At 29.6% G+C, this 23,909-nt stretch overlaps 2 protein-coding genes across 2 annotated transcripts in view; one reads left to right on the forward strand and one right to left on the reverse strand.

Moving 5' to 3' along the window:
* Window positions 1–3,755, reverse strand: part of LOC107449958 (proton-coupled folate transporter) — a 103,032-nt gene extending 99,277 nt beyond the window's left edge. Inside the window, exon 1 of the mRNA XM_071178720.1 lies at window positions 3,659–3,755. The gene's annotated coding sequence lies outside the window, so the exon portion shown is untranslated. The remainder of the gene's footprint in view (window positions 1–3,658) is intronic.
* On the forward strand, window positions 1–22,330 carry LOC107439567 (proton-coupled folate transporter). The gene is made up of 6 exons (XM_016052213.4): window positions 1–156; window positions 9,918–10,997; window positions 14,511–14,747; window positions 17,196–17,279; window positions 20,473–20,629; window positions 21,637–22,330. Exons 2-6 carry the CDS (start codon window positions 10,022–10,024, stop codon window positions 21,752–21,754), a joined length of 1,572 nt encoding a protein of 523 aa, XP_015907699.1. The 5' UTR covers window positions 1–156; window positions 9,918–10,021; the 3' UTR covers window positions 21,755–22,330.
* The last annotated feature ends 1,579 nt before the right edge of the window (window positions 22,331–23,909 follow it).

The following is a 23,909-nucleotide window of genomic DNA, read 5'->3' on the forward strand; positions in this document are numbered from 1 at the left end:
TAGAATAATAATCGGTGCTGCTGGCAAAAGAGAGTTTATCTAACTCTACAATCTTGCGGTGTTTTGGTTTTGAGAGATCGCTTCTTTTCATGGAAAGTATCAACTATTAAACACCCATCTATTAACTATTACACAATCATAACATGATCATTTCAGGTAAATAGAACTATACTTATGTTTAATCTTTTCATTTAACTTGATTCTTAATTTCTTTAAAAGTGCAAATGAGCTTCATATTTATTCTTTATAAAATTTAATCGAAATATTCATATAATTCATTAATTCATTTATTCATTAATTTAATTCAATTTAAGATTTAATGTAGATTTAAAATTATTCATTAAATTCATTAACTTTAAATTTTAATACTTGAATTGATTCATTAAAATTGGACAACTTTGAATTGTCATTAACAGTCTTTTATTGATTAATACGAAATACTTGAAACAGTATTTATTATTACTTATTAAAGAACGTTAAAGATAAAACATTTGTTTCATAACGTTTCTGTAACGTCACGAAAAAATTAAAGATTAATTTGATGTAAGAAACAATGATTATCTAGAAATTTAAAAAATAATAAGACAATATTTACACTTGTTCTAATTTTATTACTCATAAAGTTTAAATAATAACTGGAAAAGTTTCAAATAAATATATTCACCGAAACTTTATTTAAGCTTTTTGAAAACTAACTTAAATTTACCACAGTTACTCGTTTAACTTTGAGTAAACGCGTTGAGATTAAATAAAACACTTAACAAACTTGTTTAAGCAACAGCTTTATAGTATTTGCTTACGAAATTGCATTTTTAAAACTGAAAAATTTTAGTGTTTAAGTGAAAATAAATCATTTGAATTTTAATTTAGCATTTACACTTTATGTTCATAACTAATCAAGTTTTAATGAATTTGATGTAAACTATTAATTTACCAACCATCTGAACTGTTACTTACATAAGTGTTTTTAATTTATAATTTAATGCGCTTAAACAATGAGATACATTAACAAAATTCTTCACTAAAGCAACTTTAAATTTGAAAAAAAAAACTCCTTAAAAACTTTTGTAATGGAAGTGAAACAAATTATTAAATTAATAAATCAACAGTGAAATACAATGTAAACTTATGTGACATCACCAATTGCAAAAATAACTAGAGCTAGCAAAAAGCGTCATGATTATTGTCTTTAAATTTATTTATCAATTAAATCTATTTTCGAATTAGTTTTTTCCCATATTTTTGATCAAAAAATATAAATTTAATAATGGCTTTGCAAGACAATGTTTATGAAAGCTTTCTCTAGGTTATCAAAATTGTAATAAAAATGTAACAAAAAATTATTATTAAATTTATATGATATTTCTATTGCTCCTCTTTCTTACTTTCAATGACGTATGCAATAAACTTTGTTCCAATAGAAAATAATTAGATATATATCAATGATAATCAGAAAATAATAGATACGCATTTCATTTAATATATTTCTTTTGTAACATTATTTAACTAAAGATAAGTAAAACACGATAAAAACTCAATCTGCTTCATGACTTTGATATTGATCAAAACAATTGTCAACTCCCCACAATAATGTGATTCTATATCAGCTAACCAAAAAAGCAATCAAATATCATAGATAATTAAATTGTAACCATAACCGAAAGTACGATAAATATAATAAATAAAAATTCACATAACTAAAATAAATAAAAACACATAGAAATACTTTCTGATTGCATCGCATCCAAATAATAAAATTATGCAACTTAAACAGATGAGAAATGTTTCTTTAATTTTTTGTTTAAAAACGTTAATAAAATTATCACTAGCTACATAACTTATGTACTAAAACTTCCATTAGAAAAGCTAGTTTGATAATTTATGAATTATTTTTGGAATTAATTAAACATTTTCGAACCATCTTAAAATCTAGCAAATATCCATTTAACATCTAGTTATTAAAAGGACAAATATATACATTAAGTAAATAAAAATCCATAATAAATTCACAAATATTTTTCTTTAAAGTAACCTTAGCCGAAATGTTCATATTTCTACCCTAATAAAAAAAAGTATCAGATAATGGTAAAATTTACTGTGTTTTTGGCTCTATAGGAATACCAAAAAGCTCGGTAAGTTTCACCGAAACGTTTTGGTAAATTGACAAAAAAATATTACTTTACAATATGTGTTATAATTTGGTAAATGTGGTGTGAAAATTGATCATGGTATAAAAACCATTTATTCGGTTAAAATTACTTTTCAGTTTTGTATTGGATACGAAATGTGTAGTAATAAGAACGATAATTTTTAAAATCAGAATTTTCGGTAAACCGTTACCATATGAATGGAAAAATTCCCAAAGGAATGGTTTAAATACCGTAAATTTTGATTTTATTAGCAGAATTATTATTATTTCTATTATGCGCCATGCGCAACAACTATTACAAAATTTATTAAATATATTTAAGTATTTGAAAAACGTTCAAGTAATAACTCTTACATGTTGCCAAAGGATTTAAAATGCTTAAAAAAAGTTTGGACATTTTTAGTTCATCCTGCATCAGAATTAATCTAAAAAAAGAGGAGATAAATAAAATGAGAGGAGATAAATAGAAAGGAGGTAAATAAAAATTATGTAATGATTAAATGTTCCTTTTTGCTCCACATTCCAAAGTCCGTTTCATACTTTAAAAGACCAGTTTGAGATCCTTAAAATCATTGCAAAGTTATAATTTAAAAATATAAAAAGTGCGCAAAAAATGGATACTCCTTGAATAATTTTTAATCTAGTGATGGGATTTTATAATTACAAAATCAGACACAAAAACATAATTTATTTGAATAATGCTACCTTTTTTTTCAGCAGATTTGGATTCTTGACCCTTACATCATAGGGGAGAGGCGCAATTTGAAAATTATTTAATATTATAATGTTATATAATATGTTATTTAATATTATAATGTTAATTTATGTTATAATATTAATCAATATAATGTTATTTAATATTATATTTTGGATTAATTTAATTTAAATATTATTTTCCTTAAATTAACTATTTACTAATTATCGAAAATAGTCAAAAATATTTTGAAGTGAAAAATATACAAATCTTTACATCATTCTTTAGAATGTAGTTTTAATTTGCAAAACACAAAATTTGAAGGAAATAAGTCAAATAGTTCTAGAAAATCAAATTTTGAAAGTAATTTTTTTTTAAAATTAAATAACTGAAGAACTATTTGACATATTTCAGTCAGTGTATGAAAAACGCTTTTAAATTTTCCATAGATTTTCTTCATATTTACATTTGGCACTGTTTTTTATAATTTACACACAGAGCTCTGGGTAAAGAGAGGAAACTTAACCTAACAGTTATGAATAGCTGTTATAAACTCACAACAGTTAAAAAAATTATCATGTTATTCACTAAAAAAACGTTATTGCTAAGTTGCCCAAATTCACAAACGTATCCATAACAAGCAACTTGACATTGAACTAGATTTCTAATATCCACCACGAAGATTTTTTTTTGGTAAGCGTTATCGTTTAGCAAACTTGTATGTAATTAAGAATTTATTCCCTACAAAACATAAATATTATTAAAAAATAAAAATAAGCTGACTTGCCTTTTCTATTTCAGTAAATTTGGCTTACTTAGGAGAAAATGAAAATATTTGCGTGAAAAATTCAAAGTTCATCAATTACAGAGGATAATAAGGATAGGCACCTTTTTCCACGAAATACTCTTCTACTATTAAATCAAGGAGTAAGCATTAAACGAAGAACACAAAGAAAGAAACTATTTTTGTCTTATTGACTTACGCAATACTGCTTCAAATCTTATGAAATTCTAAGACAAACAAAACTATTGTAGAAAAATCCTTGAAAAGACGGAATATTTAGAAAAGCCATTGTTTTGATTGAAAGCTTATATCGCCTGCCTTTTTCATTTGTAATAATATACTTCCCTTTGAGCACAGTATTAGCTTTCCCGTTGCATCATATTTCGGGTGTAGTATTTCAAAATTTATTTAAAATAAATTTAATTGCATAAAAACTAACCACACTGAGAAAAAAGTATGGTCAAAACTACCAGAATATGGAAAAAATTTATGATGTTTCTGTCTCTATATGTACAACAAAATGATCGGTAGTTTTTATCAAAGAGCTTTAGCAATGATTTTATTAAAATTAAGCATAAAAAATGTTTTTATAGTAAGTGATACATTTTGGTAAACGTGATAAAATTTAATAACTTTATAATGATACCTTGGATCATGGCGTAAAAACCATATATTCTGTGAAATTTATTTTTCAGTTTTGTACTTTTCCCATTTGGTCTTTTTCCCATTTGAAAATTTCATTATTTTTCGTCAGCTGCTTTAAATATCGAGCTTCAATGGTATAGTTTGGAATGAATCTTCTAAAGAAACTTGCTAATCCAAGAAATCGTTTAACATCGTATGCATTTTTAAGTTGGTAAAACTTAGATAAAGATTCTACTTTTCTTGATCCAGGCTTAATTCCGTTTTTAATTGTAATAAATCCTGGATACTTCACTTCTTTCTTTCCAAACTCACATTTAGGTAATTTCAAGGTTGTTTTTCAGGTAAATTTGCGGAGAGTAATGCTTTAAATACTTCAGTTAACTACCGTATTTAGTGTTCCCCACGTTTTTGCTGTTACAAGTGTGTCATCCAAATAACATAATACACTATTGTTGTACAACGGACCTAATGCATGGTACATCAATCGTTGAAATTCTGCTGGGGCATTAGTTAAGCCAAAAATCATCCTCTCGAACTCTCCAGTTTCATCTGGGGTTATAAAGGCTGTTTTTAGTTTTGCTTTTTCAGTTAGGGGTATTTGTAGATAACCATGCTCCAAGTCTAAGGTTGTAAAATAACTGCAGTCACGTAATTGTTCCAATAAATCATCACTTTTAAGCAATGGGAACTTATCTCTCATAGTTTGACTCTTAAAACGTCTGTGGTCAACCACAAGTCGACTCTCACCAGTCTTCTTCTTTACTAATATGGCAGGACTTGCATAGGGTGATCTTGTTTCGGACACCATTCCATTTTCTTTCCCTTCACCCACAATTTCTTAAATAGCTGTTCCTTCAGGAGTATTCGTTTTATATGGTTCCATACAAATGGGCTTTGACCCTTGAACTTCTCTAATATCCCTTTCTGTTAAGTTTGTACATCCTAGCTCTGAAATGTCATAGCAAAACAATCTCTATATTCATTCAATAGTTGGAGCAATTCTTGCTTCTGTTCATTATCAATATTAGAGTCAATTTTCATTTCGCTCAATTTAATGGGAGTTTTTTTCATTTAAATTATTACAACTCGATGAACTTATCAGTTTTACAAATAAAAATACTTGTAGTTTTTTGCTATCTAAATAGCCTATTCACATTGGTGCCACCAGAATTGTTTTACCATTTAATCATATGTGTAATCTATTGCGGTAAAAATAAGTTTAACTGGATAGAGAGCATACGTTTTCAGTAATTTTCATCCCTTAAGAAATTGGTTATTGAGTAAGGTCCTTAACTTCAACGATTGAGAACAATTCAATAACTTCCAACAATCATTGACCTCCGAAAAGCCCGACATTTTTGTGTCCAATATTTTCCAAAGGAATGCACGTTTTTCCATTTTAAACCTCCAGTAATCAACCAATGTCTTCGAAAGGATTCTCCATCATAATTAGCCCATTCTCGATATCCATTGCTTGAGATCAAATAAGATTGATTTTATATTTCTGTGATTCAGTTGCCTCAAGAACGTTAAGGCGGATTCGTTTTACTTTTTCCTTAATTAAGAAATTATTAAATGGTTCTTTCTCCCGATATGAAATCTTTTCCCTATTCTGGCATAAGCGATGTACGGTAGATCAATCCATGTTCGGGCGATAATTAGATCAACTATCTGCGCATTATCAAGAACAACATAAATACACATTCCTTTGCGTTTTACGTTATCGACTTTAACATCATCTTCAATTTTTGCAGTAGTGATTATTGCAGGAATCTTTTGATTCCCAAAACCATACAATTCATCGGCAGCAGGTTCAAGTTTCTAAGCAACTGGCATCTTTGGAAGACAACAAGAACTGCCGGTGTCAATTGAAACCTGTACTTCGTCACGATAATTAAGTTTTGCCTTTTTCAAGTATGAAGTACTCTCTTCGGTATTTTCTCCTTGCGTAACAGATAAACTTTTATAACTTGACCAACTACTTTCAGCTTTAGAAAAGCAATTCTTGACTTTGTGACCTGTTTTATTGCATTTTCGACATATTATAACTGGTTTTGGCGACGGACAGTCCTTAGAAATATGGCCAAAATTGTTATAGTTGAAGCATTTTGGTTCACCTCTTTCATTATGTGTAATACGGTACAATTTTCTCTTTTCATTTTTCTTAGCAATTGTATCATCTTTAATAGAGTTTCGTTTGTCGAAAAATCCTTCCTTACGCAGTTGTTTATTCTTAAAAGTTGATCTCAAAATATCATAATCATTCAGTTTTTCTACTAAATCATCTGGATTAATGAACCAAATCCAACCATCAATAAAATGATCTTTTACTTCTTGCGATACTTAACGTTTTATCTGATCCGCTATAATAAGATCTCTCAACTTTTCAAAACTTAAAAAAACTTTTTAATTCGTAGGCAAACTTTTTCCATGTACTTCCTACATTTTTATTACGCATTAAAAACTTTTGGCGACATTTTTCAAGTGTTAATTTATATCGCTTTAATAAAAATATGCGTAACTTCTTTATAATCGTTTGCAATTTCTTCTGTTCCTCTGTCGATTATTTGAGCTACGTCGGAAAGAAGCAAGCCAAGCAAGTGAGTAACCCAGGAATTTTCAATTATATCTGCCTGTTTAGCCAAACGTTCAAACGTAATTAAATACAGTAGTCCCTTTCCAAATTATTAGACACACTAAAAGATTCTACGTAAAATCTTAATTATCAGGTGATACTATACAGCTTTATTGTTTTTACGTGACTGAAATCGGTTTGCATTCGTGTATCAATTTGATAAATTAGACGATGTATAGTAAAAATTTGACGATTAGATAAATTATACGATATATTATACAATTATAGAATATTTATTATACCAGATATTATATTAGTATATTATAAAAATTAGACCAAATTATCAGACGCACTGTAGTGTTTAATAATTGCATGTTTTGCACGAGTTTATATACAATACTTTTATATTTAAACATACATGTAATGGGGTTTTATTTGAAGATTTTTTATATACTTCCTATTTGTATTTATTTTTAACGTATTGCATTGCAATTTTAAGCAACTGATACTCGAACATAAACAAGCGCAAACCGGTTTCAGCTGTATAAGAACAATAATGCTGTATAGTATCACCTGATAATTAAGATTTTACATAGAATCTTTTAGTGTGTCTAATAATTTGACGAGGTCAAGTATAAGCTGATATTATTTTCATCAGGGTTAAATTTTTGAATCAAGTGATGAAGTTCTAATCTTGATTTTAATGGTGTACTATTAATATGCTAATTAGCGACAGAATTAGTAGACCTATTCTCTGATTTAATGCGTAATTTCTGTAATTCAAATTCCATTTCAATTTTTCTTACCTCGTCTTGTCGTTTGCGTTCTTCAATTTCTTCTAGGCATCTGCTTCCTTTAATTTCTTCTAGGTGTCTACGTTCTCCTTCCTTTTCCTTTCTTTCATTTATTATAGTTTTCCACAATTCTTAGACACAATCTTCATCATATTCTTTTCTCGCCAAAATTATCCTCTATAAATCGCTAATTTTATGTGTATCAATAACATCTTCACCCGATTCTTCTGCTAATATTTTTAAATCGCATTTTCTTCCATTAATGAATATAGCCATTTTGTAAGCTTTCAGACGGTGTAAAACATTTCAAATGAATCCCACATCTGATTTTGTTGACTTCTCATGTAGTTAATTTAACAATAATAAATTCTTTATAGAAAATAAAAACAATATTTATTGATAATATAAGTGCACTCGTAACTTACTACATTCGCGTACATTTCATATCGAAGTTCTATTATTTTTTTATATCACAAAAGAAACTAAACATAACCGTTGTTGCCATTCTTAATCTACAATATATGAGCTTACACTCCTTACTGTATCTTTGAGGGTCAACAACCTATTGGATCTTGTCTGACTCCGTCAGACAATTGGAGGATAAAGAACAACAACAATTGTATCTCATGTTATGTATGTTAAAATTTAAAATTGTTTCTGTAACTTAGAAAGTTAATAATAATTATACTAATAGCAATATCTGCTACTTGAAAGGTAATTAATTTATAATTTCCATAGCCGCTATCCGTGTTTCTCAAGTGCATAGATCAATGTCAAAATAACACACTGGAAAAACACACCAAATGGCGCTCGAAAAAATGAGTAAAAAATTAACTCAAATTTTCTTGTCTTTTTTAGTCTTAGCATTTTTTACAAATTTTTTAATGCATAATAACTTAACAGCTTACAAAAAGACTAAACATCAATAAATGAAAAAGACATATTTCATAGTTTATCTATACAAATAGAATTAATGAAATAAAAAATAAATTGCCTACACAAAGACTAAGCATCAAGATTTAAAAAAAATCTTATAAATTATCTGTATATAAATATTTTTATGAAGAAAAAAGTAAACAGCTTACAAAAAGACTAAACACAAACAATCGTGATTGAAAAAAATGTTTTTTGGATCTTATATTATCTATAGTGACTAAGAATGAAGGTAAAACTGTGAAATGCGCATAACTGTAGATAACAGTGCGATAATGAATTGATAATATGTGTGGTGGCGATAAACTTTCGCCCTCAAAGTTTATTGCCACCCACGAAATACAGAAAAATATTTAATTTTAAAATATTTGAAGTAATTTAAGTAAAAGACTGTATTTTTCAATTAAGTTTTAATCTATTCTTTTTTATTTTTAAATTGCATGTCCCCTAAAAGAAAAAGAAAATTAATAATAATTTGACGAATTATTTCTTAAAAAATATTTATTTATAAATAAATTAAAAAAAACCTCATCTTTCTCTACAAAACCACCCTAAATCCAAACTTGAATTCAACTAATTATTTTATTCAGAGAGAGAAAAAAACTGCTCCACGAATTTATGATGCCATTACAAATAATTATCACACCTGTATGAAAACCTGCCAAACCTTTTAATAGTATTCGCGTCTGTTCATCGGTGATTTCTTTAGAAAGAAAAAAAATCTAAAATTACTACATGAATGAAAAAACTATTTTACTGTCTTCTGAATGGAACAAAGAAAATTTAGCCAACTTCCCAAATTCATACAAAAACTATTGATAAAATTATAAAGTAGAAAATTTACTATTGATTAAAAGTTTAAAAAATTATAAGTTTTTGAAAAGTAAAAAATTTATTATTTTGCTTTTAAGTATCTGAATCATCCTAGAGACAATTGTGAAATACGGTCATGATCAAAACAATTTAAAAACCAACAAAAAAAGTATTATAACTATCGATAAGTTAATTAATTGAAACATTAGGTGAAAAATTAAATCCCAGACGCATGCATTTTAAAGGGCAGAAAAAAGGTGCGAAAAAATAAAAGTCGAGATAACTGAGTTTAATTTTACTCTGTGAAAAAAATATTGAAATGTCGTCCTTTTCAATTCAATTATCAAAGATATAGAACACATTTAAAAAGAACCCCTTTCAAAGTATTAAAGGATATAAAAGCTATATTAATTTTTATGAATTTTTCATTGTTTTTAACATTTATATTAAATGCTAACTACAATTGTTAATACAAGTAATAACTAACAATAATTGATAATACAACTAACTCCCTGTTATTTTTATTCTAGGTTTAAATCATGGAAAAATTACAATCATTGCAGTAAAGTTCATCAAATCATAATAGCATCCTTCTCATTGATTGCCACTGATTCTAATAAAATTTTTGGCCAAAATGCCTGATTACATGGGGAAAATCGATGATTCCGTAGATATGCAAACTATTGAGTTGCATCGCGCTGACAGCCTGCCCGGAGCAGAGACAGAAATCCCTAAAATTCCAGAAAAAACGAATACCAAGTCGGAAGACGCGCTCGAGGAACCACAATCATGGTGTGCTAAAGTAAATTACATGAAAATAGAAGTTGTCATGTTTCTTTACATGTTTTCCTACATTTTACGATCCGTTTCGTCGACTACTATGATAATGGACAAAGCTTGCATCGTTCATTTAGGATATTCTGAAGAAATATGCAAAAATCTCGCTGAACATAAAGATATTAAAAATGTGGTAGAAAAACTGGCCAACAACTACTCAGTGGGACATTCTCTGATACAATTGGTTCCTTCTTCAATTTTAGCTTGTTTTATCGGCTCTTGGAGTGACAAATATGGCAGAAAAATACCAATAATTATGGCTCTTCTTGGCATTATTTTGGATGGCTTAGGGAGCTCAATCTGTGCTGGATTGTTTTACAGCAGGATTGAGTTTTATTTCATACCAGCCATATTTACAGGCTGTTCCGGAGGTTTCATTACTGTGCTTACTGTCATATATAGTTATGCTGCGGATACGACCAAATTCAGTAAAAGGACAATTAAATATGCTTTACTGGAACTATCGTTCGGTTTATCAATGCCGCTGGGCATCCTATTAGGTGGTTACCTTTACAAATATACTGGCTATGTGTATGTATTTATGATATCAACAGGTGGTCACGTATTGGGGTTGATTTGGGTAATGTTTGTAATCAAAGAAACAAGAGGATTGGACAATACAGATAGCTGGTCAGTGAAACTACGAAGCTTGTGGTCATCTCAACAAATTATCGATAGCTTCAGAGCTACTAATAAGAAACGACCGAATAAAGGAAGGGAACAAATACTAGCTCTGATGGTTGCAACGAGTTTTGCAGTGTTAAGTTACGTTTGTGAGTATTTTTCATTGTCATAAGTTATTAATATTATGCATTTATATATATATTTCTATAGGAAGGTAATCTTGTTAGAAAGTAATCTTCTTAGAAAGAAACTATAAATTTAGTTGGAACGTTAACTATTATGTTAAAACACTGGTTCTTGTTGTACATTGATCTTTTTGTATTTACTTATGAAATTAGCACTATTATAATATTATTATTTGCATTTTAAATATGTTTGCTAGATGCTTCGGATTTCATATTGAAGTACATCATACTTTTAGAAAATATAGGTAGAAGTTGAAGTAGAGTCGTTCGGTTTGTAGTTAAGGGGAAGAGATTTATTTATACACAGATGTGCTTCATAATAATGTGCACGAACCTACTATTGGAAATTTTACGGTGTCTTAGGATATTCATCCACTTTTAGATGCACCTAGATAATTTTTTTAAAATTTTTCTCCGCACATGCGCTGCATAAAGCAACTACTTCAATTACTCTTATCTGGCGCAGTTTTTATTATTATTTTTTTAATTTTAAAGCAATAATTTCGATATCACTTTAAAATTTATTCAAACGCTTTGTTTAATTTTTTTTAAATATTTAAGCTATAGTAAAAGTGGTACTAGACCTAGTATATATTTCGGACATTTACCAAAGGTCTAGTCATACTAGGTCTGGTTAAGTGCCATTGCCCGGTATAGATTTGCCCGGTATATCCCATACTGGTGTCTTTTAAGGTCAAGTGCCACTGCCCGGTATACCCTACACTGATGTTTTTTTAAGGTCAAGTGCCACTCCCGGCATACATTTGCCCTGTATACCCTACACTGATGTTTTTTTAAGGTCAAGTGCCACTGCCCGGTATACCCTACACTGATGTTTTTTAAGGTTAAGTGCCACTGCCCNTTGTACATTGATCTTTTTGTATTTTCTTATGAAATTAGCACTATTATAATATTATTATTTGCATTTTAAATATATTTTCCGGATGCTTCGGATTTCATATTGAAGTACATCATACTTTTAGAAAATATAGGTAGAAGTTGAAGTAGAGTAGTTCGTTTTGTAGTTAAGGAGAAGAGATTTATTTATACACAGATGTGCTTTATAATAGTGTGCTACTATAGGAATTTTTACGGCGTCTTAAGATATTCATCTACTTTTAGATGCACCTAGATAATTTTTTTTTTAATTTTTTCCCGCACATGCGCTGTATAAAGCAACTACTTCAATTACTCTTATCTGGCGCAGTTTTTATTATTATTTTTTTAATTTTAAAGCAATAACTTCGATATCACTTTAAAATTTATTCAAACGCTTTGTTTAATTTTTTTTAAATATTTAAGCTATAGTAAAAGTGGCACTAGACCTAGTATATATTTCGGACATTTACCAAAGGTCTAGTCATACTAGGTCTGGTTAAGTGCCATTGCCCGGTATACATTTGCCTGGTATATCGTACACTGGTGTTTTTTAATGTCAAGTGCCACTACCCGGTATACATTTGCCCGGTATACCATACACTGATGTTTTTTTAAGGTCAAGTGCCACTGCCTGGTATACATTTGCCCGGTATACCCTGCACTGATGCTTTTTTTAAGTTGCCCGGTATATATTTGCCCGATACTCCAAACACTGATGTTTCTTGTAATCTATCGTCAGTAAGTATTAAAATATCGAATCGATGTAATTATATCCACGAATAAATTAATATCAAATCGGATGTAATAAATATTTCGGACATTCACCAAAGCGACTAATTTGATTGTCAACATTCACCGGTGAAAGTCAACAACCACCGATTTCGGTCATTCCCAGTTACATGCACATCATTTACATAATAACCTCATCAGGACGATTATTTCATACTTTGCCTAAATAGCATCCGGCATTTCAAAAAATAAAAATAATTGTTTTTGTTGACGATGATCGCGCAAGGCGATAAAGAATCGTGCATAGTACAGGTAAGGAAGATATTAACCTTGAAGGAAAAGTGGATGAATACTCCAAGGAACCAAATTTTACATAGGAAATTGGTAAATATTTAACGTTGATCGAAGTGAAGCATGAGGAGATATTCACTTAACACACAATTTTTTTGTTTGTGTGCTTTAAAAAAACATTTCTGTAAATGCGGAAGAATTCTTCCTTCTTAAAAAATAGGGAATACTGTGCAAGTGTATATTGAGTAATGCCTCATATCTGAAGATTGCTATCATTGGTACATCTCTTCGTTGAGCCCTTCCCATTGTTTTGCAGTTATTGAAAACCTATTCACGATTTAGTATACTTTATAAAGTTAAAAAATAGCCATGAGTTCATTCTCATTTAAATAAAGGTTTTGTACAAAAAATAAATAATTCTGTTGTCAAGTGCTTCATTGAGACGCTAATAGTGTTCTCTTGCTGATAATATTTAAAAGTATATTAAATTAATGCTTAGCCATATCAAAAATTATTCTATACACTTCGTTCAAACCAAAATTACGAATATATTATGTATTAAAAGCTAGTTAATTTTTACATATCAGCTTGATTTGCTATGACTGGACAGCTCTCCAATCGTAAAAATAATATCGAGCCTAATATTTTATTTTATATTTTTTATATCCGTCGTTGAGCAGCCGACCCAATTTTGGGTGTACGACTACCAATATTCAACTCCGTAGCCTTGTAATTTTGTACCAATTCAGAAGACAAGGAAACTCCTGGATCAGTACCCCTGAGGTATTGATTTGTTATGGGAACATGGAGGACTTTACGACTCGACAGATTTAACGTGCATCAGTCACCATTTATTACACGAGGAGTCTTCGGCCAGTGGGGATCGAACCCACGAACTCTTGGTCATGGGCTCAGTGCCCTACCAACCAGCTATCCTAATATTTTGCAAATTTTTCGATCTGTACAGTGAAATGCCAATGATTAGTTAAATACATATCTTCCTTAATTGAACCAATGATTCTTATTTTAATTTTACCAATTTTTATTTAATAATTCAGAATTGTAAGACCAGTATTCAAATATGTATAGTTATAATTGGTTTGCCTTGAAAGAGTGATAATTAGGTTTACATGTACAAAACTATAAAATTAAGGGATTTTTATGATTTTAAAAATCATTTAAAGTAACCCATTGATAAAAACTTTCCCCTTTCTAGGAAAAGATATGCAATTTAGACAAATTTGAAGGTTTGCCTAATTTTGCCAAATTTATGCAAACTTTTCGAAATTCGACTCTTTGTTGCTAATAAAAGACAAGACATGTTATGAAATACTTTTGTTTGCTGGTAAACAAGAATTTACATTGGACTTTAAAATTTCTGCATCATTTTATTTTTCAAGAAAATTTTCATTTTCGTAAATAGTTATTATAGCGAAACTATCAAGTTTCATTCTAATAATATACTGACTAAAACTATCAAGTTTCATTCTAATAATATACTAATATCAATAATAATAATCTATTCACATGAATATTAATATACTGATTTCGCAAAATTTCTCATTGTTTTTTTTTCAGCGACGGCTGGTATCAGCTATTTGTATGCTCATCATCAATATGACTGGGACAATACGAAGTATTCTACGATTTCATCTATTTTCTCCATTCTTGGAATTGTTATAATGATGGTATGCGTTCCAGTTTTTAAAAAACTCAAGTTGGGAGATCCAACTCTTGGTTTAATTGGAAGCACGTCAATGGTTTTGAAAAATCTTGGCTTGGGTCTCGCGAGTACAAAAGAAATTTATTTTTGTGGTAAGTAAAGAATTATATTTCATGCCAAATAAATAATCTTAAAATTTTCAATTATTTCCGGGAAGACAATCTAGAAGACAGAAGACCTGGGAAGAAAGAAAAAAATAAGCTATTTTGGGAAAAAATTTCCCCCTAATAATGTAAACAATTTAAAATTTTAAAAAATGTCTTTTGCAATACAAGTGAACTGTAAAATCCCATTCTTCCTCAGTAATACAAAACAAAATGGCTGTTTCAATTTGATTAAAATTTTATTTTTGAAGGCTATACGTTGAAGGCTATACGGCTAACTAAAAATATATATATATATTTTTAGTTATAGTAAAAAGGAAAAATATTTCGTAATTTATGTAAATATTTTTAGTACAAACTAGTCAAAATTTCATGAAGCAGTTTTTTTTCCGATTATTTATACGGAAATCGTAAGAATTATATACCAAATTTCGCAAAGAAAAATATAGAACTCAAAACAAAATCACCAGAAAACAGTTAATTATAGAAGATAAATACACTGACAGTGGCGTAGCGAGGGGGGAGCAAGGGGGGCATCATGCCCCGGGCGCTACTCACAAAGGGGCGCCAAATGCAAACAAAAAAAAATTGCTGGATAATTTTTATTTTTATTATAATTTATTTCTGGAAAATATATTTTAAATTTAGTGCCAGTGAAATATAATAAATGTTAATTCGTAAATAAAAAGGAACACTAATCAAACTGTAATAATATATTCATAATAGAAATGACACTTTTTTTTCTAATGGCTGGGCTGACTCGACCTGTGTCTGTCAGCACTTCCTTATGGCATCTACGCTGTGTGGTTACATATATTATCTCAAAATATTTGCAGTGTACAAAGTATTTGTATGTTTGTACAGTGTGTAATACAGATTTCAATGGAATAGAACTCTTTATCGAAGAATGTGACTGTAAAATGATACTCCGTAGTAGAAAAGAAATTGAACTTAAAACTCCATTAGAATTTCTTACTTTTATAATCCCGTATGGAGGAGATGTTTTTCCAAACCTGAAAGTGGCACTTCAAATACTCCTAACTATCTCAGTATCAATTGCTAGCTGCGAATATTCAGCAAATTAAAATTAATTTTGACATATCTACGATCAACGGGGGGACAAGATCGCCTAAGTGACCTAGCATTTTTAAGTGTGGAAAGCGAAAAATTTGAAATAATCAACTTTGATGATATTATTGATAAATTTGCTTCAGCGGATCAAAAACGGAATCAAAAGCGGAAAATTTATACATAGTAATTAGTTTTATAATTGTATTATAATCATATTATTAAATATATGTATCTCCTTAGAGATAATAAATATTTACTTTTTTATTGTTTTAAAACTGCGTGTTTTTAAAATATTTCTTTATAAACATGTAAAATAAATAATAGGTATCTTATAAACTAATTCTTGATGATCATATACATTTCAAAATCTAGTCTTGTTTTTTCAACTACATTTTTTGTCTCAAATTTAATGCCTAACTTGAGCCTATGACTTTATTTATTTATTACTTTGCGAGTATATTTTACTTATAATATTAGATGGTTTTCAAATGGGGGAGGGGCGCTAAAAAGGTATTGTGCCCCGGGCGCGAGTTAAGCTCGCTACGGCACTGAATGAAACAAACCCCCGAAAAGTATTAATAAATAAATAATTGAAGGCATATTTAGATTAAGTAATAGTATATCTTTAAGATATGGTTAGAAGTGAAAAAATTAAATAAAAGTTGTAGAAGCAAACATATAATAATAATACCAAAAATATTATAAAAATTATAAATGAGATGATGAAATTAATTTAAAGTTAAAGAGGAGAGGCGGTAAAATATCACTGAAGATTTGTTAACTTAGGTGTACAGGTTAGGCTAACTTAAATAGGTTAATACAGCAGAAAGACCTGCATCAGGAATTGTAGGACCTAGCAAAGTCTCGAAAAATATATTTNATATATAAATAGAAAAAATATAACAAATGAATAAATATTTAAAAAAATTTAATAAATTTAACAAATAAATATATACAAAAAATATAATAGAAAAAATACATAAAAATATGCTATAAAATGATATTTCCTTTTATGAAGACAATTATATAATTTTAAATAGACAGTTTAAATTCAAAGTCAATCGATGAAGATTTATATCAGACTTTAAACAAACAATGATACAAACTGACTTTAAAAATTTAATTCTAAAAGCTTTCTGGACTCAAGCTTATGACTTAGAGAAATTAAGCAAAATTTAAAAATTTGAGTTTCTAAGTGTTTTATTACTTCTAAGCCTTGGGTAGCATCATTTGAAGCAATTAAGGCATCTTTCCCAAAATATTACAGTTACCCGGCAATTTAATTTAAAAATAAATTAATTCAATTAAATTAAACTAAAATTATAAAACTTCTAAGTTTAAAATGATTTTTTTTCTCCTATTAAGCTAACTTGGCTGGATTATTATCTGGATTCAGTTCCTTAGCTGGTCGATCAAGAATATCCAAAGTATCGTCGAAAGAGGATATAGGTAAGTCATTATTCGAATATTAATAAAATGCGTTTTTTTAACAATATCTCTCTATATTAGAAATGCCAAGGTTACCAACGATGTTTTGGGTCACCGACCTTAACGTTCGCTTTATTGCACAAAAACCATCAAACGTAGAAACTTGAAATTACTAAGGTGCATAGAAAAGTGTTCAAGGATTAAGATGGAATAAAAGAAAAAACATTCGATAATTGTTCACGAATTATTAGCTGTAAAAAATACCATACGGGCAGTGCAGTTTTAAAACATTTTTTTTTGTCGTATGTCTGTTTTTCAGTGGCGCCATCTATGGCCAGGAATTCGACTTCTGCCACGCCATTCACACAACCACAACCAGTTTATAGGGCGGGTCACATTCACACACAAAGGAGAAAGGACATAGAACACACAGAGATTGAAAGAAACATCCATGCCTTGCCCGGGTTTCGAACTCCGGACCTTTCTGATGCAAAGGACAGTTCCCTGCCTCCTACACAGACCGGTCGGCTTCGATTCAGCTTTTCTTTTTTTTGTCGTATGCCTGTTTAGGCAGAGGGGGTGCGATTGTTCTTGTTTTTCAGTGGCGCCATCTATGGCCGAAAATTCGACTTCTGCCACAAAAATTTCTATAGTTTATATTTAAGTTAATTTGAGTGTTTTTTGTTAAATCATTATTAATTTTATACTTTATCGTATAATTTTTTTTCTCTCAATTTTGTTAAAAAAAATCACAAAACATGAAAAACCTGAAAATTATAAAAATTGTATATCACGCCGCAAATGTTAACCAAATAACTTACTAATTTGCGTATTAAGTTAATAAGAAATAAAGTAATAAGAGCACAGCTATCAACGCGTAAAAGCATAATTATTTAAGTAATCTATTTCAAACGTGACGCAAGGAAATAATGTATACGGAAATTTGATTAAATCCCTAAGGCAAATAATCAATTCATGGAAGGGGTTATAAATAACAACTCCGCGTAGCCATTTCCCTTAAAAAAATAAGTGATTTGATCAAACCCCTTAACTGTTTTAGTAAAAAAGTGAAATAAACAGAAAGGGCAATAAACAAATAACAAGGATGAAATAAACTATTAACTAAACCAACTGATTTTGCTTACGTTTTAATTTATAATAATAGCTTTAAAATTCTTTTTTTTTTCTTTTGCATATTATCATATGTATTGATGAATGATAAATAATAAGGTGGCAATCGTTAATAATAACTGTTTAGAATATTTAACAGTTGGATTAATCAAGGAAAGTGAGTGCCATTGTTCGATTTATCCTACACTGGTGTTTTTTTACGGTTAAATACTCCGGTATAGTGAGAAGTTGTGGCTGTGAGAAGAGCTCCTCCAGATTTAAAGTCTGGGGTTGTCTGCTGCTATGGTAACAAGCTAGAGCACATTTCTAATGGGGGTAAAATGGAAGAAAGAAGGTGTCGATTGGTTTACTCACGACGACCTACGCTAAAATTAAGACGAAACTATCGAAGTGACCTTTCCTCGAAACCACGCCGTGACGCGAGACGAGTGTCTGGAGTTCTCCTGAAAGCCGCACTATAGACATTTACCCGGTATACCCTACATATTTTTAGAGTTACGTACCAGTTCCCGATTTCCACTAGACCGGTATGTTCTACACTGATATTCTTTTTAAAGTTAAATACCACAGCCCGGTATACCCAACACTGATTTTGAGGTGAAGTGCCGCTACTTGGTTCAGATTTACCCGGTATAGCCTACACTGATATATTTTAAAAGTTAAGGGCTGCTGTTCGATATACCGTATACTAATATTTTTTTTAAGGTTAAGTGCTACTGCCCAGTACACATTCACCCAGAAAACATAACAAAGCTGATGCTTTTTTCAAAGGGAAGTGCCTCTTGCATTGCCCGGAATACCCAGCAACACTAATGATTTGTTTAAGGTTAAATACTTTAAAGAAAACAAAAACGTAAAGGAACCTTCTGGCACAAAATATTCGAAAAACCAATAAACAACACCTACTAAGTTTCAGTGTCAGCATTGAAAATAAGCAAACAATTGATATTCCCTAAAGTAGGTCATTCTTTGATGAGTGGTGAACGAGAAGTGTGTAGTTCACTCCATGAGCGATCAGTCTTTCTGGTAGGGAAAATCTTGCAAAAAATCCGAAAATGTCTCTATTTAGGGAAAAGAGGGAAATCTCAGAAATTACTATTGGTTTAGGAACTAGGTTGATTGATACCCACGAAGCTTTAAAGGGAAAAATGTCTTTATTTAAATTTATGCATACTTGGGCCAAAAATAGATTTAAGAACAGGATGTGGCTTTTAAAAGTGTGAGAAAATATTTCGATTAGAATAATTAATTAGGATAACATAAAACGTTTAATAGAAGCTTTTTATGCTACATGTAACATACACATGTAACATGTTTTAAAAAAATTTCTAAATCTAAAGATAAATAAGGAAAGAAAATATTTAAGAAAAATTTATATAGAAACGTACACTGTAGAAAGTTCTGGATCAAATTATGATAAAGGAACCGGCGCTCAGGAGGGCCGTTACTTTTTACCTTAAAATCCATATTTTATCGGAACATGCTACTCAGCAAAAATTCTAACGAACCATAATTATTACAGTAATAATTACCGAAAAGTCAATAATTCACTCTAATTAAATAAATCTTGCTGTAAAAATGACGCTTAATATTTTATGGAAAAAATTTATTTTATGATTAAATAATTTTTACGGATGATGGTACCTGTATGATGATACCAAAGTACCTGTACTTCATAACGCAATTTGATCCGAAATGTTTTACAGTGAACGTGAGGTAGGTAACGTCAAAAAGGCAACCTCTCAAAATATTGCTATAAAACCATAAAAAGTCAGTGTATCAAAAGTCAATGTATTTTTTTGTTGAAAATTGAATGTTTTTATGATCCTCTGTTCTCATACTTCTATTTTTATAACAGTTTACACACTTATTTGCAACTGAATAAACCTATTAAAATTATAGTTAAACCTATTGAATCAATTTTTTTTTTATCTAAAAAGCAATACATGTGACAAGGGGTTAATATTGTAAAACGATGTTAAATTGGTATTTCTTACAGCAATTCTGTGTTGAAAAATATGTATAGCTCAAAATCTGCTGCAACTGCAAAAATAGTTTATGCATAGATATTTCTTGGTTTCAGGTAAAATATTTGCATTTCTAACAACAGCGGAAAGCTTAATCCCAATCCTGTCAACAGCAGTTGCTTCTCAAGTTTTCAATGCTACTTTGGACTTTTATCCAGGATTAATATACTTAATAATGGGTATTTTACTTATAATACCATTGGGTGTCTTTGCGTAAGTAAAATTTTTCGTCACTAAAAAAGTGAAATACTTTTTTAAAAATTGTGTTCGCATTTATTTGTGGTTATTATTATTTTTTTTTATGTTAGTTGACATATTTTTTTTAATCAAATGTTGGAATTCCTCATAAAACACTATGCCATGCAAGAACTCAAATAATAAATCTTCAATCAGTTCACCCCACCCCTCAGGTGATATTCGGAAAGTTTAGATACAAAGTCATAATAATCCACGAGAAGGTAACCCAGATTCGGCACCCGGCCGAAGCACCACCTGTGGCATATAGACCCAATATTTACAGCTCATGTGACATCAGGCTTGTAAAATAGCAATAAATTTTACAGAATGTCTACATAGTTTTACAAAGTCAACCATAAAAGTTATACGCAATCCAAGTGCACAATATTCAATGATTAAGAAAACCTAAACTAACTGAACCTAATACAAAAAAAAAGAGTTTTATATTTATATATATATATATGTATATATATCGTACTACCTTGACATTACATCATCAAAATTTTTGAGGCTTTTAATTTTTCTCGCTGCAAAAATATTGAAAAAAAAGAAATATGCAACGTTCAGTNTGAACTGATCGTTAAGACATGGTTTATATATTTAAGTTGCAGCCAATTCGAACGATAGTATGGTTCACGATTCATAATTATTATAGTGCATCGACATCATATAGAATTAAGAATAAAATTTCGATATAACTTTGGTAAATTGTTTTAGCCTTAAAAATGATACATCGTTTAATGAAAAATAGTTCAATCAAATTTATAGTTTAAAAAAAAACGTTTATAGCTTTCAATAAGATGTATATCTAAGCAGAAAAATATCTATATTGTTCAATATTAGTAGGAAAATCCATTTATTTCAAAATTTTGAAATTGCAATTTGAAATATCTTACATTATTTGATAGATATTAAATTATTATGTATTAACTAATATACGACATTTCAAATTTGTGGTAAATTGTGTTATAAAATATTTATAGGTGGCTTGCTCGACTTCCTACGGTTAACTATGAAGAAATCTACAACAACCCAGAGGAATATGAAACAGAAAAGAAATCAAAAGACGAAGAAAGTGCGACGAAAATGGAGAAATACTAAGTTGTTGCAGTTTCTTGCAGCAAACTTTTTCTTGGAAAAATAATTTCTTGAGGGCAAATTCAACGAATATTTTTAAACAATGCAGTTTATCAGATTAGTGCTGTTGATTTGCTAATCATTTCACAGATAAAATTATAAACCTGTGAAATCTCAGTCAACCTGTGGCTCGAGCTTCTATTTGCATGAGATATCTTTATTCCATACAAAAGTACATTTCCTAATAGAAATACTTCTGACTTTTTAACGGAAAGTATAATTCAATACTTTTAGTTTTGCTAAAAACTTGTTTCTCTATATTTCATATCACTCAGAAAAAACACTAGTTTTTGAAAAAGATATTATTTACCCTATTTCAAAAAAATTAAAAATAAATTCATACTACTTTGTAAGTATATACCTTTTTTTAATGAAAGTAAAACGATGATATATTGCTCTATTTATATCGTTTTCATAGTTCATGCATTTTTTGTTGATACATTACTTGTGCATATTGTACAGTTTTTATAATTTATTATTATTTGTTCATGTAACCTTAAATATCTTACAAATAAAAGCTTTATTTATATTTTCGTTAAACATTGTTCTAAATTTTTGAAGAAACTTTTAAATTCAGATAACAAGGAGTATTTTGTTACACAATTTTTAGATACATTATGGGATTAACACTCTAGTATTTTAGTGAAAATTGGGAAATAAGGTTTACTTAACCCCCAAACTCTTGGTGCTACAATTCTAAAAATTATTTTAAAGGACCATTTGCACTGTATATGAAAAATTCGTGGATGTGAATTCGGAGGTGCGAATGAGAATTTAATTTGGGAAATATATTTACCCATGAAAACCTCTCTAATCACGTTCTCGTTCTATTCTCCAACTTTCTTCCGCGATTTTTTTTTTTTTAATTTTATTTATTTTTGCATGCAGTATGAAACAGTTTAACCTTGGTTGAGCAATGGATGGTAGATAGTGTAAAACTAAGCACAGATGGCGCTAGAGGTTAAAATTCGTAGTAAGTTTTCCGGGTTACTATTTCCGTTTGATTTTTACGGCTAAACTTGGAAAAGCGAGCCATCCAATACTATTATACTAATAGTGTTTACAAAATAAATCATTCTTTCTACTTTAATTTCAACAAATCAAACAACAAATGAATTCGAAAGACTTTACAAGCATGCTATGATGCAACCCAAAAAATATCAAAGGGTGATAATTTACACAAATATAGCCAAATAAGGGATAACACTCAAAATGTGGAAAACCTTACACTTTATTTATGTTATGATATTAATTTTATTAAATTTGTTTTAGGCTCAAAACTAGTTTGAATTTGTAAATTACAGGAAACTCTTATGAAAGGTAAAATGAAGCGCAAATTTAATCACAACTTCCTAGAACATTAAGCCGGCTCACACACGCTTTCGCATGCCTAATATAGGGGGAGAAATACACCGGAAGTTTTTCAAATTTTATCCGGTTTTAAGAAGCTTGTTATTCGCGATCGCAACGCTTGAGTACGCCCTCTAGCGGGAGCCTGAAAATATAAGGTATTTATTTATTAAGTTTTCATTTAGTTCCATCAGAATCATTGGCAGAATCAGACGCTATTTTCTGAGCAGCAAATAAGAAGCAAAATTTCCCTAAGGAAAAGGCCGAAGAACTTGAAAAATTTCTACAGAACATTGGTAAATCTTTCAAAAACAGAGCACGCCAAACGTTTGAAGAAAAATTCCACAAAAGTTTTTAACTTCTATTATCAACAAACTTGCAACTGATAACTTCTGATTTCGGAATCGCATACTGTTACAGATGTGAGTATTACGGTAAAATACATTTTTCTGCCTTCAGTTCATTACAAATTAAAATAAAGTCAACATTGCTTTCTTCATTCCAATGAATAAATGTGAATTCAGAATGTACAGCCCTGTAATAGTTATAGAAAATTCTTCTTCTTTGTAGAATAGTATATATTTCTTTATCTATATAATTCGAAAAACAGCAATAAAGAATCATCCGAATTATTTGAAATAGTATCATTTGTGCTGATTATTAATAAATTTTTATCATTTTTTTGGTAAGTTTTTTTTAGTTTTGAAAGAATAATTTCAACTAATTATAAAATTTTGCTGTATGGTATGTTATCGAAAAGTAATGAAGG

The sequence above is a fragment of the Parasteatoda tepidariorum genome, chromosome 3, assembly GCF_043381705.1.
Source record: "Parasteatoda tepidariorum isolate YZ-2023 chromosome 3, CAS_Ptep_4.0, whole genome shotgun sequence".
In the NCBI taxonomy this organism is placed as follows: Eukaryota; Metazoa; Arthropoda; class Arachnida; order Araneae; family Theridiidae; genus Parasteatoda; species Parasteatoda tepidariorum.

Bases quoted from the DNA above. Each gene is read 5' to 3' on its own strand.
- LOC107439567 (XM_016052213.4), top strand. From the start codon at position 10,022: ATGCCTGATTACATGGGGAAAATCGATGATTCCGTAGATATGCAAACT. The intron at 10,998-14,510 runs GTGAGTATTTTT...TTTTTTTTTCAG, and splicing joins TGCAGTGTTAAGTTACGTTT to CGACGGCTGGTATCAGCTAT. The intron at 20,630-21,636 runs GTAAGTAAAATT...AAATATTTATAG, and splicing joins ATACCATTGGGTGTCTTTGC to GTGGCTTGCTCGACTTCCTA.